We start from the raw sequence: 19,834 nt of genomic DNA, 5'->3' as shown, positions 1-19,834 counted from the left end.
AAGATAAAAATGAAATAATGCATTCATTGTCCATTGTAAATCATTAATATTATGTGTTACACCGAGAAACATGCATTTCATAGTGTCAAACTGTAAAGAGAAAAAATTAAAGTACTTTTAACCAATAAAATAATGTGAGAAATTCTAATTTTAGATAATAATTTATTTATTTAGTGTAGTAAAGTATATTAATATTAAATTTGTGTAATGTGTTAAATATTACATTATTAATAAGTAATAACTGTATTTTTAATTACATGATAGTCCGTTTGGTGCCACCAGATTCGCAGCTTTAGTGAGAATTTAGTTCTTGCCTCTTTGTAAACATTTTGAAATGATAATGCTATGGCTATTATCTGGCTGGTCATAGACGCGTACGATTTCTCGCACTAAAACGTGCGAGAAACTCTCCATCTAAATGAGCTTTTAGTCTATATCCCCGTGTATATATATATATATATGGGAGTCATAGTGTGTAGACCAAGTACAGGCAAAAAACAGGTCTATATTATTATTGTGTTTCATAAATTGAGAATATTAAAATAAATGATAATGCAATACAGAATGAATGGAATTTATAATAAGGCATTTATTACTTTTCAACTAAATCTTAAAATATTTTTTTTATTCTACAAACAAAATTTATCCAAGCTGGGATTTTGGTGCTGTAATTACACGTTTCCGAGCAGTTTTTTTTGTAGACATTCTCATTTGCTGTAATTGATTGTAAACTTCACCCCATATTTCATTTTGGTCTTCGATTGGTACAGTTTTTCTAAAACAAAAAAATACACAGAACCCTTTATTTCCAACAGATGTTTCCAAATAACTATGTTGCATGGATGTTTATTATACACCACTGTACATAATATATTATGGGTAAAATAAAAGCAAAACTGTGTGATACTGGATGTTGAACATTTAGTAGTAGTAAGTAGCAACAAGCTAGGCCCATCAGTTGTATGACATATATTTTGTCCACATTCATTAGTTATCTGGCAATAACTTTTAATGTATTCATTTAAATGTATGATATCATGGTCAACTTTATCCACTTGAACATTTTAAAATAGAAATTTTTTCTACTAATATAAAGAAACAAATTTTAAAGACATCGCTTCTGAAACACAATCAGACTGTTTTTTTAGACATTATATTAGCTTAATTTTAGCAAAACATCTATGTGCTGTGTTTTTATGTAATATAATTAAAAACTTTTGCAAAAAGAAGGACCACTGTTTTCATCATCAAAGCCGTCTTTTTTGGTACATAAATATAAAGCAAGTGTTGGCCTAGTGGGCTCAGCATGCGACTCTCATACCTGAGGTCGTAGGTTCGATCCCCGGCTGTGCACCAATGGACTTTCTATGTGCGCATTTAACATTTGCTCGAACGGTGAAGGAAAACATAGTAAGGAAACCGACATGTCTTAGACCCAAAAAGTCGACAAGGTGTCAGACACTGGAAGTTGATCACCTATTTGCCTAATAGATTTAAAAATGATCATGAATCAGATTCAGAAATCTGAGGCCAAGACCTAAAGAGGTTGTAGCACCACTAATTTTTTTTTACATATATATTGATTCAATGCAAAGAGCATGTAAGTTTGTTCCACTACATAAAGAGTAAATTATCACTTTGTATGATACTAACTGAAGTAACACAATGATGTTTACCTGTACTGTTTCATAAGGTCATATTTTTCCCACGGAGTCTTCCTTAATTCTCTTCTTACTCTATCTTTTTCTTTTAAGTGTTCTTCAATATTGGATACACCTTTCAGTTCTTGCCTTTCCCATCTTTCCAGCCATGGTCTCGGTTTTAATTTTACCTAAAATATATCTTGTATTGTAAAAAAAATGTTTCCTTAACTCAAAAGTAACTCAAGAGTTAGTGAATATTTCATTATATGTAATAGGATAATATAGCCACTATTCTGTTATTTATCCAAAAATAATGTTTATTAAATCCATAAAATATCTTCTTATTTCATTTGCATCAATTAATTTTATAATTCACATTAAATAATTCATTCACATGAGACAGTACAACTTTATATTACATACCTGAACTGGATTAACTGGTACCGCGGTTCCTTCTGGTAAAATTTCAGGATCCATATCAACAGGAAATGTGCTGTATTCAGGGAGAGCATCTCTAAGATAATACAACTTGTCATCCAGTCTCTTCTCAAGACGTAATACTTGAATTGTCTGTATTGTAGGGTCATACAATTCATAACGTACCTATAAAATCATTTGAGAATTGAGGAAATGACATTGTATATGGCATTTATACTAACTTGAGATTGAGAGTGCAAGATGGCAAATGTAGTAGAGGATATCAACCAACAATTTAGGTAAGCAACGATCGCCTTTTATCAACGCAAAAAGATGCTGGGCGTTAAATGGGGTTTATCGCCTAGGACAACTGTATGGCTTTACACTGCCATAATCAGGCCAATGCTAGCATATGGACCCCTGGTTTGGTGGCCGAGAACAGAACTCCAAACGGCAATCATGAAACTTGGACGTTTCCAGAGGCTTGCTTTGCCCGCTGCTAGCGGTTGCATAAAAACTACGCCAACTGCAGCAATGGAGGTAGCCCTGCAAGTTTTACCCCTGGACCTACACATACACAGGAGGCAGCATTAGCTGCCATCAGGCTTATGGTACTGGATCTATGGGGTAAAAAGCACTACAACACACACAGCGATTCTTAACAGGGCGATAGAGTACCGACCTTTAATAGCCGCGCCATAATAAGATCGTTAATCAACACATACTCAACAGGAAATACCACGTACAAATGAGAGAAGAGGAACGTGATTAATCGTCCCTGAATGAGCTACGCAAATATACCGATGGCTCAAAAACAGGGCGTGGTTCCGGCTCTGGCTAATTCTCTCTTTATCTCAACATCAACATACACTTATCTCTAGGCACACACTCTATTTTTCAATGTGAATACCGCCGCCCATGGACACTTAATGCCAGAGAGCTCGCGAGTGCGTTGCCGGCCTTTTAAGAATTGGTACGCTCTTTTCTTGAAGGACCCTAAGTCGAATTGGTTCGGAAATACTTCAGTGGGCAGCTGGTTCCACAAAGTGGTGGTGCGCGGCAAAGACTGCCTTGAAAAACGCTCAGTTGTGGAACGGCGGACGTCGAGGTGATACGGGTGGAATATCGTATCTGCTTCGAAGTCCAACAATGCACTGGAGTGGAATAACCCTGACAAACAGAGTTACCCTCCAGTGGATCTCTCTCAGAGGAATCAGTCACCCACTTAGTCCTGGAATGCGAGGCTGTGGCTAAACATGCAGAAATCCTCGGAACAGTGAGGTCGCTCTGTGTAGCTCTGTGTAGGTCAGCCTGCGAAGCCCAGGAGGCTTCTGTGCTTTTGGGAGGAGTAAGGCTGGCTTAGTTAGCCAGGACTTTACGCTAAACAGACCTATTGAGAGTCTAAGTGAAACTGAGTCCACAAAAAAAAAATAACTAATAATTACTATTACTCAAGGAAGTTCAGTAATAGTAATTGCCATATTATGTTAGGAGAAGTCCTATGTTTACATTGTCCATTTGAACAATCTAATCAGAATGACATGCTTAAAGTATTATTCTATATATTCTTTTAATATTATAGTGTCTGACATTATGTTTTTTATTAATATCGGAATTTAAAGCAACTTTTATATTAAATTTTTTTAAACTTATACCTGCTATTAAAATAAATCAATTTTAATTTAAAATTAAAAATTTAATTTAATTACCTCAACACCTTGATGATCTACAACATTTCTCAAGGTGAACTCTGCCCTTAAACCACAACCTTTACGTTCAATGCATATTCCTACAAATCTGTTTGTTTTCCCTTGAGCATGTGGATCTGATATGGTTACTGCTAATATAGAACCTGGAATTGTATAAAGTGATTGAAATTTTTTAATTATATGAGAGATAAATTTATAAAATGTCTGATTTTTATAATGGCACTAATAGCCTTTAAAAAATTTAGACAACAATAAGATAGTAGGAGGCTGTTTCCTACAACTTATATAACTGTATTTCTCATTAGAGAGTGGCTTAGGTTTTTACAACTAAGATGTATATTTTAATGGTAGTATTAATTTTGCTAAATTTTAGTATAGATACTAATATAATATTAAAACTGAAGAGTTAATGTCTTTTAATGGTTGAATGCACTACTAAGGGACTACTAGGATGGAAAGAAAAATTATTTTCTCTTGGAAGGTTATTTAACAAGGAAGTCTAAGCTAAATAATACCACACAGCAACAAATAGGACACAACAATACAAGGGGGTTTACCTAAAGGCGAAAAGTTCTTAACATAACGCAAGTGAAACTGCATAGAAGACTAATTTAGTTTAAGTTTGATTGAGTATAGCAAGTTATACATCACAAGATGCCTTCAGACACAACTTTTTTATACACATAACAATAGTATACATTATTCGGTTAAAATATATCAAAGCCTTTTTCTTAAGCTGCATTTCCAAAAAATATGTTAGTCTTGTTTAGTTTTTTTTAACCTATGAAATTTATTTTTTATTGGTTTTTTAGTATTTATAATATAATACTGTATATGTTTCTTGCTAGTTTACCTAGGTGAAAGATTTATTAAGTTAATTCTTAAATTTTTTATTGTATTTATCCTTTACTAACAAACATACAAAAATCTAATCTTTTTACTCTATATAATATTTATTCAAATATTTCTTATAATCCGACAGAATAATTATATCATTATTTTACAGCCGATATTAGCCAGCAAATACTCTTAATTCAGGATATGGTTATAATTACTTACCAACATAGAATTCTGGTATATCAATTTGCTTCCTTCTTTCAAGCATATCTGCTCTTTCAAGTTTTTCTCTTAAACTATTACGCCAATTCGGATTAGGATCAGGTAGAAATTCTGGATAAATATGCCTGTATTCCAGCATTGGGTTCTGCGACCGTGGTCGTCGTCCTATGCGAGTCATTTCATCTTCATCTGCATTTGTTTTTTCAACTTTCTCAGGTAGGGAGGACAGACACGACCGTATATCTGTAAAAAAAATATTTTATTACAAAAATAAAGTAATTGGATTAATTTCTCGTATGAAATTTTCGAAATTCTAACCTTTCCGTAAAATCCATTTTGCTGCTTTAAATAAATCAAATGATTTACTGAAAACAAGAGACATTTTTGCAGTTACTTCATTCACCTAATTTTTTTTCAACATTATTTAAAAAATAGTAATTTTAAATGGATGAAGTTATTACTATAGTCGTATTTTTAATTAGACGAAGCGAACTGACAGTAGCTAATGTCACTTTGTAAAATAATGTTGCCATATTTAAAGTAATAGTGATGCGTTCAGTTCTTGTTCAATCAGATGAATGAACAATGAGTGTGAATAGTCAATCATTTCAAACAATAAAAGAACAATTATTTCTATTTCAAAATTGTATAAAAGTGCTCTGATATAAGTTAGGTACTAGTACTATGTAACTACAATCAGTTTTTTGACGTCTTATTACAAAGCGCGGCGCGGTGACTAGTGCCATCACCGATCATTAATTCAGGGGTTTTTACTTTGTCACAACACTATTTTTATTTCATTAAAAACTGACAACACCGTAAACGTCATTTGACTTCGTTTAATGGGGACCCGTAACGGTTTTATGTTATAAATGCAGTTTTATAGTCCTTGAGAAACTAAATCATAAGGTGTAATAAATTTTGTTCTACGACCAAAACTGACAAAGTTATGGGCAAAATACCAAACAAGGTTTACTGACCGCGCAAACGCAAGCGATGACGTCACAATATCTCAACGCTTGCCGCTGAACCACAGCGCGCCCCGCGCTGTTTATTCTGTTCGCGATACTCGTCCAACACGGAGCGTAACGTCACCAGTTTATACCCAATCGATTAATAAGTGATTTGATTTGTTTAATATTATAATATAACAAATCAGTGGTAGAAATAAGGTAGATATCGGTTTTGAGCAAGCGCAATCCGATAATCTACCTAAATGGTATTTGATTATCTTAGTAATCATTTAAACTACACAAGCGCTGAAATTCGTGGTTGGAAACTTCAGAGGTAAGCAAATCTCATTGTCAACCTAATCAAAACAGCAGGATAATAAGTAGGTCAGGAATACAGGGTCGTATTCAGGCCCGGGAAAATTCCCAGTAAGGTTTATGGATATGAACATGGAATATTCTTCTCAATGTTTTTGGGTGCATTGCCAGTCGGAAATCTTATTGGGAGTTAGTTCCTAGTATTGTTAGTAGGCAACGGACGGCACATTGCTGGTAAGTAAGTAAGAAAAGTGCCCGACGAAATGATTAATTTTATTTCAATCTCATTGACTTGCGTATTGTTGTCGTCTAGTTTTGTCAGTGCAAATGAATATAAGAAACAAAGTAATCGGTAGGTATACTTTATTCGTATACTTTGGATTGTTTGAACAAGCAATCCTAATGAGATCGCTTATAATGTATACGTATTCTAAACGCTTACGATATTTTTTTTCAGGTCAGGGCGTGAATCATATGGTGATGAAGCTGTGGGATTTGTTCAAGTGCAAAAAACAGGAGATATATCACACACATATATAGCACAGTCAAAGCAAAAATTACACCAGAACATAAAATAAAAGGTAAAGCTTATTGCTGCATTTACTTGTGATGAAACACAAGAAATAATACTAAACATTGAGTGTCATGATTGTGCTGCTCAACTGGGAGGTTGTAAGCACGGTGTAGCATTTCTTATGTGGCTTCACAGACGAAGCGAGAAACCATCCCCAACAGAAAAAAATGTTATTGGACTAAGCCTAAATTAGCTACAGTGGGCACCACTTTAAAATTTATAAAGGCTAAAGATATGGGATCAGGCACACCAAAAAATCAAGATGACAGTTACGTCAAAGGTCAATTTGTAGAAGCTGTAAAAAAAACGGTACCAGAACAATCTATATATATATCATACCCAGCTGGCAGCCTATTGCGTACCACAAAGCGCGTTAAAAAAATGTCATTACATGTATTAATAAGTGAGTTTAGAAAAGAGGGTATAGATATAAACGATGCAGCTCATTTTATTGACTTCTGCTCAAGTCGGATGACTATAGATGACTGTAGCAAAGCAGAAGAAGCAACATTATCGCAAGCTGATTCACCATTATGGAGGGAACTAAGATACTGCAGAGTAACGGCGTCAAAATTCACGAAACTGCAAACTGCAAGACTGATGGTGTTTTAGGTGAACAGATTTTCGGGGCATCCATACAGGAGACAGTCGCTATGGAAAGAGGAAAACGTCTTGTAAAAATATTCGCAAAGAGTTTTAAAAAAAGGCGTAAAATACGTCTAGCGGTTTTCGCGTGAGAAGCGTTCAACAGACAGACAAGAAATTCAAAAACAATATTTTTGGTTTCTATTGCGTGTATGGAGCTCTCATAACTCGATTATTCAAAAAAATATTCAATGTATAGAATTCACTTTGACTACAGTTTTATTACCTACAGATACATATTCCCCAAAGCGGGAATGTTCCGGCATTGGGAAATATTCCCGGGAACGGCACATTTCATTTAGTTGAGCCTCAGTACGACCCTGGGTTTTACCAGACTACTGAGGAAGGGTCATTAGAAATTTCACTACTTACACTTTTTATCATTTATTTATTCATTGAAATATACCTAGTACGACCCTGTATTTTTCTTTAACATTCGTAAACAAGTTTTACTAAGATACTGTTTACCACATGAGTAATGTAAGGTGTACTGTCACCCCTCTTAAGTTGGCGGGGGGAAATTAATTTTTTGCACTTTTTTTTGGCTCTATCAACTGTTCGTTAACTGTTCTTCATTGTTCTATCAAAAAAAATTTTTGTTCGTTCTTATTTTTTTTTTAATTATAAAAAAATTGACCCTCAATTTGGCATGAACTATAGATATTTTTATTTTTTTTTCTAATAGTTTAGAACTATTCAATAACTGTTCGTTCAAAATAAACAACTGTTCGGCTTTCATTATCCTGTAATTTAATAATAATTAACTTTTTTTTATAAATCTTAATTAAATGTTATTGCGCATGCGCAGTATCAATGCGCATAGTCTCATAAATTATGCGCGGCCTATTTGAATTCGATTCAAAGAGACAACACAACAACAACAAAATCATCATCATCATACTTTCTATTTGCAAAGTTTATTTATTAGATTTTGATATTAATTTTAAATTAAAATTCTTTTATATTAAATTTGAAGTAAAAATCTAAGTCAACTTATAACCAAAGGGTATAGATATAAACGATGCAGCTCATTTTATTGACTTCTGCTCAAGTCGGATGACTATAGATGACTGTAGCAAAGCAGAAGAAGCAACATTATCGCAAGCTGATTCACCATTATGGAGGGAACTAAGATACTGCAGAGTAACGGCGTCAAAATTCACGAAACTGCAAACTGCAAGACTGATGGTGTTTTAGGTGAACAGATTTTCGGGGCATCCATACAGGAGACAGTCGCTATGGAAAGAGGAAAACGTCTTGTAAAAATATTCGCAAAGAGTTTTAAAAAAAGGCGTAAAATACGTCTAGCGGTTTTCGCGTGAGAAGCGTTCAACAGACAGACAAGAAATTCAAAAACAATATTTTTGGTTTCTATTGCGTGTATGGAGCTCTCATAACTCGATTATTCAAAAAAATATTCAATGTATAGAATTCACTTTGACTACAGTTTTATTACCTACAGATACATATTCCCCAAAGCGGGAATGTTCCGGCATTGGGAAATATTCCCGGGAACGGCACATTTCATTTAGTTGAGCCTCAGTACGACCCTGGGTTTTACCAGACTACTGAGGAAGGGTCATTAGAAATTTCACTACTTACACTTTTTATCATTTATTTATTCATTGAAATATACCTAGTACGACCCTGTATTTTTCTTTAACATTCGTAAACAAGTTTTACTAAGATACTGTTTACCACATGAGTAATGTAAGGTGTACTGTCACCCCTCTTCATGACAGTACACCATTTTTTGCGCACTTTCAGGTCCCTTGGCACATTAAAAAACAGTTTTTCAGGTGTACTAGTTGAAGTTTTAGTACATTTCGGTACTATACAGTACTTATAATGCGGCATATTTTCACATAAAAACCACAAAACCACAACACGACCCGCGCAGATCGAGTGAACTTTAATAAATGAATGGCGAAGAGCGAGCGCGCGGTCCGTAGGGAAATCGTGACGTCACATGAGCATTTCGGCCGCGCCGCGGATTTACCGATTTCAATGATTTAAAAAGTATTGTACCTAATCGAGTAAAAGGAACACCATTATATAGATAATATATGCATTTTCCGACTTGTTACGGGGACCCATTAAAAATTCGACTACAGTTACAATGTACAATAATTTAAAATAATAATAAAATCGCGACTCAAGACTTCAAGAGTCTATGAAATTATGGATCATAGAGTACATTATATATTAATTATTTTTATGGATTTATCTTATTATCTGTACACCCAATGTATCTATATTAAATTTTTAATTCTCTACTCGAACAGGCTAGAACTAAATTCTCACTAAAGCTGCGAATCTGGTGGCACCAAACGGACTATCATGTAATTAAAAATACAGTTATTAATAATGTAATATTTAACACATTACACAAATTTAATATTAATATACTTTACTACACTAAATAAATAAATTATTATCTAAAATTAGAATTTCTCACGTTATTTTATTGGTTAAAGAAAAGTACTTTAATTTTTTCTCTTTACAGTTTTACACTATGAAATAGTGATGGGACTCGAGTGATTTTTATTGTCTCGAGTGAAAAGCAACTCGAATCCCATCACAACTATGAAAAGTATGTTTCTCGGTGTAACACATAATATTAATGATTTACAAAGGACAATGAACAAGGACAATGCATTATTTCATTTTTATCTTTCCTCAGTATAAAACTTCAGAGTTCAGTCCTTCAAAAATTAATTCTTGCAGTACTCCGAAAAACAATAGAAAAACTTGGCTTGCCGAATACCAAACATGATAAACATTGCTGTAGCTCTCCTTTTTTTGAATTTGGATAGCGTTGGAAAATTAGGAATCTACATATTTTTTCGTTTTGTATTTCAGCACGGTTTTAATGCTAGTACTTGTTCTTCTACGATTGTTTTTTTTTTAATGGCAATACTTTATGCCAGTTTCAACTAAAAACTCTACGATTGTTTTTTTTTTTTAATATTATGGCAACAGCTTCAACTTTATGCCAGTTTCAAGTGGGAACCTTAAGTTGGCGGGGGGAAATTAATTTTTTGCACTTTTTTTTGGCTCTATCAACTGTTCGTTAACTGTTCTTCATTGTTCTATCAAAAAAAATTTTTGTTCGTTCTTATTTTTTTTTTAATTATAAAAAAATTGACCCTCAATTTGGCATGAACTATAGATATTTTTATTTTTTTTTCTAATAGTTTAGAACTATTCAATAACTGTTCGTTCAAAATAAACAACTGTTCGGCTTTCATTATCCTGTAATTTAATAATAATTAACTTTTTTTTATAAATCTTAATTAAATGTTATTGCGCATGCGCAGTATCAATGCGCATAGTCTCATAAATTATGCGCGGCCTATTTGAATTCGATTCAAAGAGACAACACAACAACAACAAAATCATCATCATCATACTTTCTATTTGCAAAGTTTATTTATTAGATTTTGATATTAATTTTAAATTAAAATTCTTTTATATTAAATTTGAAGTAAAAATCTAAGTCAACTTATAACGTAAGTAGTACAGAAAAAAATTGTTAAAGTTTTCGTATTCGAAAATGAAATTATATTATCATCTATTTTAAATGAATAATTAAAAATATTGACTGAGAATGAAAAAGAATTGGTTCTAGAATATATTATATCAATATATAAATATATAGTTTGCATGGGACTAATCCTTTTCTATTTTTCTCAATCAATATATTTAATCAGGAATGTTAAAAGAATGGATAAGTACAAGAAAACGACTTTAGATGTTAAGAAAGAGTTCATTTTGTTTGTATAAAATAACAAAATATAAATGAAAGTAAAAACCGGGTGATGATGATGATTTTGTTGTTGCTGCTGTTATTGTTGTGTTGTCTCTTTGAATCGAATTCAAATAGGCCGCGCATAATTTATGAGAACTATGCGCATTGTTACTGCGCATGCGCAATAACATTTAATTAAGATTTATAAAAAAAAGTTAATTATTATTAAATTACAGGATAATGAAAGCCGAACAGTTGTTTATTTTGAACGAACAGTTATTGAATAGTTCTAAACTATTAGAAAAAAAAATATCAAAATATCTATAGTTCGTGCCAAATGGAGGGTCAATTATTTTTATAATTAAAAAAAAATAAAATAAGAACGAACAAAAATTTTTTTTGATAGAACAATGAAGAACAGTTAACGAACAGTTGATAGAGCCAAAAAAAAGTGCAAAAAATTAATTTCCCCCCGCCAACTTAAGGTTCCCTAAATTTCACTAGTCTGTGCGGAAAGAGAACCGTTCGTAGAATTTAATGTCACATGCCACGATTTTGTTACAGACTACAGTTTAGAGTTTAGACTAGTAAAAGTATATGAGATTTCTGCTCTGTGCCTGTTCTTTGGTTAACGTTAAATTTTGAATTAGTGATTAGCGGAATAATTTATTTTACGTGGTGATAACTGATAAATCAATAATATTTCATTTACTATTTACACTATTTTAATTTTTAACATCAGTTTGTGAGGTTTAAAAGAAAGCCAAGTATTTCAATAACTATGAATAATTCGACACTTTTTAATAAATCAGAGCCACGAGAATTATCAGATGGAAAAATAAATGAATGTTATGTTCTTCTCAAAAAACGATACGATACCCTATTTTACAATTTAAATGTTAAAAAGCAAGATTTGGCAGATATTAGAAGAAGTTATCAAACTGCACTCGGTGTAGAAAGTCAACTGAATGCTGATCTAGAATCTTACCAATTAGAAGAACAAAAACGTAGAAATGAACTCCTTTCTCGAGTTGCAATTCTTCAAGAAAAAATAGCGTCGTTGAAATCCGAATGTTCAGAAATAAATGAACAAAATAACGTTGAAATTAAGAAATTGTATCAAGAAAATTGTCTTCTCAGGGAGGAAAAACCCGTAACATCTTGTCTATTACCAGAATGTGATACCAAGGAAATTGATGAAATTCGTATAAAGTTGTCTTCTGCAACAACTGATTCAGTAGTAGCTAAAGCTACCCTTGAGGAGTCCAAATGCGAAATTTCTTCATGGCAATCAAAAATAGAAGAATTAGTATTAGAAATAAGTGAATTACGTGCAGGCACTGATATTTGTAGAGAGGAAAAACATGAAGCTAAGGAGAGAGAAGCTTTTGCCATAGCTCAACTTGCAGCAGCCAAGGCATTACTTCATCAAGTTCATTCTGTTGATCTAGAGCCTCATGGTTATTGTAACATTACATTATTTTATTATTTCTTAATTAAATTGTTGTTTTTTAATTTTTTAATACTTTGTTACAGCCACAAAAGGAAATTCAGTATTTGCAGAAGTTGAAGACAAAAGACAGGATATGGCTAAAAATCTTATTCAAATGAAACAAACCAATGCAAGAGTAAGTGTTGCATAGAATTAGTTTGTTTTAGATGAAACACATTGTCACAAATACTATACAGATTTACAGTAAATAATTAATCATTTTTTAAGCTTCGTCGCGATTTAGCTAATAAACAAGCAGAGGCTGAAGCTCTTATTCATGAGAAGCAAACAATTTGGATCCAACAAGCTGGTGCTACCTCAGAATATGATAGAGAACTTATTGGTAAATTATTATGGTAAAACACCCAATTAGGGAGGATATGTAATTTTATTCTTTTGTCATGTTACTAAAGTTGTAGTAAGTAGTGTGTATCTACCCTATAGTTAGATAAAAATACAGAATGAAATGTTGAAACGTCTTGTATCAGTTATTGATTCAATCAAATATTAATATTACAGAAAGCTATGAAGATCGAATTGCTAAGCTGGAAGCAAAATGTGAAAATCAGTGGAGTGAAATAAATCAAGGTTTATCTAAGCTGTGCGAATTCTCATATTGGCAACCTGGAATTATTGCTCATTTAAAGTAAGTTTAACTAGTTTTTTTGGTTTATACAGAACTGGAGAGGCATTTGGCCACAATACCACCTAATGTTAAGTGAGATGTGGTCTAACGGATGGCACACCTGTCCATAACCCATGTGTGACCAAAGTATGAGATGATGTGTTGTTGGGATATAGTTGTTGGTCTTTATATAGAGCTGGGTAAAGATCGAAGCACTGGTGCGTTTAGTGGTCCTTGATATTCTTAACATATTTCTCTAGCACCACATTCCAAAAGCTTAAATACTTTGCCTTTGGCCATTCCAATTCTCCTTTTATCTCGGGGACAGTGCTGCCATCATTGCAGCTTTACAATCCCTAGTACACATATAGGTCGACAATATTGATGCCTGGGATGTGCAAGTGACATTTAAGAGTTATTTGGCTCTACAGTATTATCATTTTGGTTTTTGCTCTGTTCAGTTCAAGGCCAATTTCTCACTTTCTGGCTTGAGTATTTGGAACAGAAGATAGGAGACACTATGGAACCTTGTCTTGCTTTTTTTTGTTTGGAACATGGAGCGTTCTGTGCCTATCCTGATGAATGATTCGTTCTCAGTATACAAATTTTGGATTGTTAATTGAAAATTATGGAAAATATTTATAACAAGATATTATTTTACAATTTAATTTTCAGAACAGAACGGGAACAACTTCGCGCTGAGGTATTGGCGAAAGGGGCTGCACAGTTGGCCAGCGCCGCGCAAATTCGTGAACTGCGCAGAGTGGTGACCCTACAGACCATAGATACAAATAAACAATTGTGTCAACTAGATTGGACAGACAAAATTATAAATTCCACAGATCGGCAATACTTTAAAAGTGATATGAAAAAAATAAAATGAAAATAATAAAATAAAAATAAATAATGGTTAAAAGATTTCAAAAATTGAGTGCAGCCTATGACATAGAGCTGGCAATATGTATAGTCATTTGATGCCCTGAAAACCTTGGATCCATTACTAAAAGCTTGTCATCTTCATCTTTATCATAACAACAAATCTGAAAAATTATACCAGGCTAAGATACGGCTACAAGTATATTTTATTGGAATATAAAAAGCTGTCATGACTAAGTTATATTTATATCGAAAGAATATTTTTTCATTTAACAGCCATAAAGTAATGAAAAGTGTTATGTAGACTACATACATAGAATTGTATTGCTATGTAATCTTAAAGGCATATTTTATTCACCGCTGGCGAGAGCGCATGAGTCTAGACATCAGAGACCAGTAAACACTCTATTGCCTTGCTATTCTCACGAGAGAGGATCCAAGTGTCAAGGAAGACATCAATTACATTTATGTTAAAACTTGTGTACAAGTGTACAAAGTATGTCCATAATAAAAAATATATAGGAATTATACTAAGCTGGTAGACTGAATGATTATTCTAAAACATTATTATGCTTGATTAAGTAATAGATATTATACTTATACCTATTATATATTTATTGCATCATCCCTATAACTGTAAAACCGTACATTAATAATTAAGGTCAAAGCACACATATCAACTCTCAAAGGGATCGCCACCGCATCACCTCGAGCCGTTAGTATTGTTTTGTATGAAACTCTTTACTGGAACGCACACTAATCGGAATCATAACGTAATCGCCTCGCGTCGGAACAGGCTCCGAACCGCGATGCGGTGCGTAGTCAACTTGCAGTTACCGCGCTTACGTCTCTCCGTACCCGAACTCACGTCTCTTCGTCCACCCTTGCCCCTGTCCACTCCTGCTTTGCTTTATTCATATTGTGTATGAGTATGTGTACCTTTTCTTCGATTTTTGCTTTTTTCCTTTTCGATGAAAATATTATACCCTGCGAACAGCATGGATTTGTACCAGGACGATCTGTCGCAACTAACCTTCTCATGTGCCTCAAATTCAAATTCAAAAATCATTTATTCACGTAGGTAACACAATGTACACTTGTGATTCGTCATTAAAGAAATATATATTAATGCTTCTAATTTTACATTTACTGCCAGTTCTCAAATCAAGGGCGTAGAACGGAAGAGAAGAACTGGCAATAAACTCTCCGCCACACTTTTTAATAGCCATGTTTTTTTTTACACAACGTTTGTAAGGAGCTGCAACCATTACACCATGTTCCACATGACATCTTAAGTAATTAATAATAATAACATAAATTAAAAACAAAGACTTGCAGGAGCATGGTGAAATAGGAGCACGCACTTACATTCTCGTGGGAATAACACTCAAACACATAGTCGAAATAATTAACATCACCGCATACACGAATTCAAGTACGACCAGTCACCACAAGTAGCACCCGTTCACGAGTATGACGCATGGCCAGCCATCGGCCCCCCCTCGCCATATTTTAGGGAGAGAGACAACCCGACGCATGGACGCCGCCACAAGCAATGACATTTAAGCGAGCATGACGATCCTTGAAATGTGGACTTGGCTACATAAGAAAATAATAATACTGAAATAATTGGATACCACATGGATCACGGTTTGTTCCCACTTTACATTAAAACAGTCGTAGATGTTGGCGATCGCCCCAAAGTCTGGAAATGCAGCCGAGAGATTCAGTCGTGTTACCTATAATATATACTGGAGCAACTCATATCCAAGCACTAGGATCGTTTAAATATTCATTTATATTATAATAAGCCTTAGCAAGCAGTTTTACTTTCATGTACGATTTAAATTTATTTATTGACAACGCTTTTATCTTACTAGGGATTTTGTTGAAAAAACGTATAATTGTATACCTTTATATATAGCCTATATAGCCTTGGAAAAAATTACTCGTTTTATGCAGCCTTCTGGTTGGTGCGATAATTTTGTCTTTATTACGAGTACTATAATTATGGAAGCTACTATTCTTTTTAAAGATATCTATATTTTTCCGCACATACAAAATATTCTCATAAATGTATTGACTTGCCAGAGTCAAAATATGTAATTCCATAAATTTGCTTCGGACCGACTCCCGTGGGGACAACCCACAGATCGCTCTTATAGCCCGCTTTTGCACTACAAATATCGATTTAATGTCAGCTGCATTACCCCAAAAAATAACACCATATGACATAATACTATGAAAATAGCTGAAATAAACAAGCTTTGCTGTGTTCTCATCCGTAAGATCGCGTATCTTTTTTACTGCGAACGCTGCGGAACTTAGCCTATTCGAAAGACCTTCTATGTGTCGGCCCCACTGGAGTTTACTATCTAAAGTAATTCCCAAGAACACCGCATTATCAACAAAGTCTATTTCCTCGTCTTTAATTATTATTTGAGAATGACTACTTTTTACATTTGTAGTTACAAATTTAACACATTTTGTCTTCTTTTCGTTTAACTTAAGATAATTTGTATTAAACCAGTGAACTACACTGGAGATGGCACTGTTTACGTTATCAAGTGATGGATTTTGTCGTTTCACTTTAAATAAAAGCGAAGTGTCATCAGCAAACAGTACTATCTCGTGAAGCTCCTTTACAAGAAATGGCAGGTCATTTATATAGACGAGGAATAAGAAGGGACCAAGTATGGAGCCTTGCGGTACTCCCATAGTAACAGAGGATCCGTGTGATATAGCTCCATTTACATTTACCTTTTGAATCCTATCGCTCAGGTATGATTCCACAAGATTTAGCGCTTTTTCGCCAAATATGCCATAGTGTTGAAGTTTTTTGATTAGGATTTCGTGATGGACACAGTCAAAAGCCTTTGATAAGTCGCAAAAAACTCCAATGGCATCATGAGAATTTTCCCAAGCATTTAAAATCTCGGAAATTAATTGAATGCCAGCATCTGCTGTGGAGCGACCTCTTGTAAAACCATACTGCTGGCTATGCATAATTTTATTATTATTAAAATGTATCAATAATTGTTCAAGAATGATTTTTTCAAAGATTTTACTCAAAGCCGGCAGCACAGATATGGGTCTAAAATATGTGGGGTCCGAAGTACTGCCCGTTTTGAATAACGGTGTGATTTTACTTATCTTCATCTGGGGGCCTACCATGAACTTTCTTAAAACAATCCAGTTGAGATGCAGTTGAGTTTAGGTACCTAAAGTCAATAGCATTTTTTCGTACCATGACCGCCTATAAGCTGAAACGTATTTGCATCGCAAGACCGAATGAAAGAACGATAATTTTGTTTGTGGTTTCTATGTAAGTTTAGAAATTTAACTGTCAAACTTACTTCGACAGATGTTTCTATAAAAATAAATAAAATATAAAATTATATTAAATAATTCATCAATTACAATAAGCTATTATGTCTTAATATATATTATATTTATTTAATATAAAACTATTCTTTTGATATATTTTAAATGTAAAGTTTTCTGGTGCAGTTGACACTTATTATTTTTAAACGTTTCCTTCAAATTTTGATAGGAGCTTTCAATATATTTATTGTTTACAAAATTTCGGTTTCATAAATATAGTTTTACAAATTGTTTAACTTATAAAATAATATGATGGGGTAAGTATTGTTCAAAAATTGGTTTATTAAAAATAAATATCTATATCGAAGTGAATTCCTGATATTAAACTCTTTGCATAAGATAATACAATCAACCTATTACTCGAAAATCATAAGTAAATAATGATACAAATTGATTCCTTAAATTGTACAAATTCAGTTTATACGTTAACTAATTCATATAATATAAATAATTATATTTTCTTTACAGCTTAAACCTGACAAACTCGCTGAATTGAGAGAATGAAATATATAATTGAATATATGTTTATATCCAATTGAACATTGCCTGATTCAAGACAAGACATCTTTTTCTATCTTGATGGAGTCATCCTAACTAAATAAATATTGTTATTATAATACTTTCAAATGGCTTATTATTTACACATTATAAATTTGAGAAACACCTCTGCTTTTTCTTTAAAATTTTGAATAATACAATTCATGAACATAATGAGGAAAAAATTTAATTATAATAAATATCTACTAGTGATATGGCATTATTATTAATTGTAAATATGATATATTGGGGAATTATGTTTTTGTTAGACAGGCCTAAATAATTAATTGAATATTATTGAACCCTGTGCAATTATTTGTAGGTACACTGAAATCTTCAATGAGCCAAAGTAGTTAATCTATAATAAATTATAAACTCAATATCTATGAAGTCGGTAGAAGGGCATTGCCGTCTTGTTTCTCATCTCCGTCGATATTTTAATAATTTATTTATTATCACACTCTCTAAACTCAAAGTACCCCAAAATATACAAATTATATTTTTTTTTCAAATATTAGCCATAGTAGATAAATCTTATTATTTTAACTTTTTTAACAAGTTTTAATACAAATATTGAATTTTATAGGTTCTAAACTATTATTTGGACATTTCGATACAAAAAAGTTGAACAAAAAGTAACTTTTTTAGAATCGCTTATTCTGTCATAGTTGGAAGGCGCAACTGTCAAATTTCGGTTCAGCCGAGCGATCATGGTACGGATTTTCATACAAATTGAACGAACGAAATCTGATAATCGCTAAGGTCACGTGGGAACATAAACTGTGTCGTTTTTTCGATGTCATGGTACGAATTAGCGATGCAACTCAGTTGTAGGTTGTCAATAGGCTCGCAATAAGAGCTCATGGTAGGCCCCCTGGTCTGGAAAGACTCCACAATCTACACATTCATTAAATATTATAGCCAACTCTGAACTGATAGTATTGATTACTGATTGTAAAATGAAAACAGATACACCCCAAAGATCTTTATTTTTTTTTATTTTTAGCTGTTTAAATGTTTTTATAATGTCATTGCAGCTAATGCGGCTAAATACAAACTTATGATTGCATACAGGAACATTCTTTTTCAATAATAAAAGGGCGGCTGATGGTCTAAATCAATGGGTAAGACGTTTCGACCGGGGTGATCCTATAGATATAATCTACCTAGATTTTGAAAAAGCTTTTGACCGACCGACCCAGTTCGCCGACTTTTATGCAAATTAGAGCACTTAGGGATCCGAGGAAAAATATAAGCTTGGATTACGAATTACCTTACGGAAAGGTGTTTTCGAGTTCGCATTGGAGATACACATATAAACAGACAGCGCCCGTTATACTCATAAAAGAGCACCAGCACTAAGGCTGTCAGGCCTGCGCCTGATATGTGTTCAAAGATCACATCGCACCTTCAGAATAGTAATTAATAGTGACTTAACTCAAAAATCTAAGAAATTGAGTTACGGTCATAGAGGGTCACTAAAAGGTACGCACTTTTAGGTGAATAATAAAGAAGCGGCGTTTTAATGTTAGAATAAAGATTACGATACTTCGGTCTCTTTGAACTGACCTAAAACGTAATAAGTCACACAAGTGACTTATTGTATTGTATCAGTAGTCCTAGTGTATCAGTGTATCAGTAGTCCTAGTGGGAGTGCCATGCTGTTGCCTTCGGGCTTCAGCCAAATGGGCAGGCACGACCGGGGCAGTACCACTGTCTCTCAGAAAACCGGCGTGAAGTGATGCAATAGGTTCGCCCTATTGTACTCGCGTTTCGTGCGGTGAGAGAGACTCCCGGAGCCCATCCCCCTCCCCCCCCCCCTCTACAAGAAATATGAAGGTGCAGAAAAAACAG

General features: G+C 33.6%; 2 protein-coding genes and 2 long non-coding RNA genes across 4 annotated transcripts; 3 read left to right on the top strand and 1 right to left on the bottom strand.

Moving 5' to 3' along the window:
- Window positions 1–569: 569 nt before the first annotated feature.
- LOC125051786 (39S ribosomal protein L19, mitochondrial) lies at window positions 570–9,445 on the bottom strand. Its single transcript, XM_047652344.1, has 7 exons — window positions 9,428–9,445; window positions 5,147–5,290; window positions 4,829–5,071; window positions 3,770–3,912; window positions 2,067–2,246; window positions 1,677–1,831; window positions 570–775 (listed from the first exon to the last, which is right to left on the bottom strand). The coding sequence occupies exons 2-7, from the start codon at window positions 5,208–5,210 to the stop codon at window positions 643–645; spliced, it is 918 nt and encodes a 305-aa protein (XP_047508300.1). The 5' UTR covers window positions 5,211–5,290; window positions 9,428–9,445; the 3' UTR covers window positions 570–642.
- Window positions 5,747–9,123, top strand: LOC125051787. The gene is made up of 3 exons (XR_007117350.1): window positions 5,747–6,115; window positions 6,554–7,800; window positions 9,031–9,123. It is a non-coding gene; the product is annotated as an uncharacterized LOC125051787 (long non-coding RNA).
- A 2,255-nt stretch (window positions 9,446–11,700) lies between the features above and the next one.
- LOC125051885 (protein Spindly-like) lies at window positions 11,701–14,665 on the top strand. Its single transcript, XM_047652498.1, has 5 exons — window positions 11,701–12,526; window positions 12,603–12,694; window positions 12,787–12,901; window positions 13,078–13,204; window positions 13,859–14,665. The coding sequence occupies exons 1-5, from the start codon at window positions 11,848–11,850 to the stop codon at window positions 14,064–14,066; spliced, it is 1,221 nt and encodes a 406-aa protein (XP_047508454.1). The 5' UTR covers window positions 11,701–11,847; the 3' UTR covers window positions 14,067–14,665.
- Window positions 14,666–17,645: 2,980 nt separating this feature from the next.
- LOC125051937 lies at window positions 17,646–18,469 on the top strand. Its single transcript, XR_007117371.1, has 2 exons — window positions 17,646–17,700; window positions 17,912–18,469. It is a non-coding gene; the product is annotated as an uncharacterized LOC125051937 (long non-coding RNA).
- Window positions 18,470–19,834: the final 1,365 nt, after the last annotated feature.

The sequence above is a fragment of the Pieris napi genome, chromosome 8 (genome assembly GCF_905475465.1).
Source record: "Pieris napi chromosome 8, ilPieNapi1.2, whole genome shotgun sequence".
In the NCBI taxonomy this organism is placed as follows: domain Eukaryota; kingdom Metazoa; phylum Arthropoda; class Insecta; order Lepidoptera; family Pieridae; genus Pieris; species Pieris napi.
This window is presented reverse-complemented; position numbering and strand designations above follow the sequence as displayed.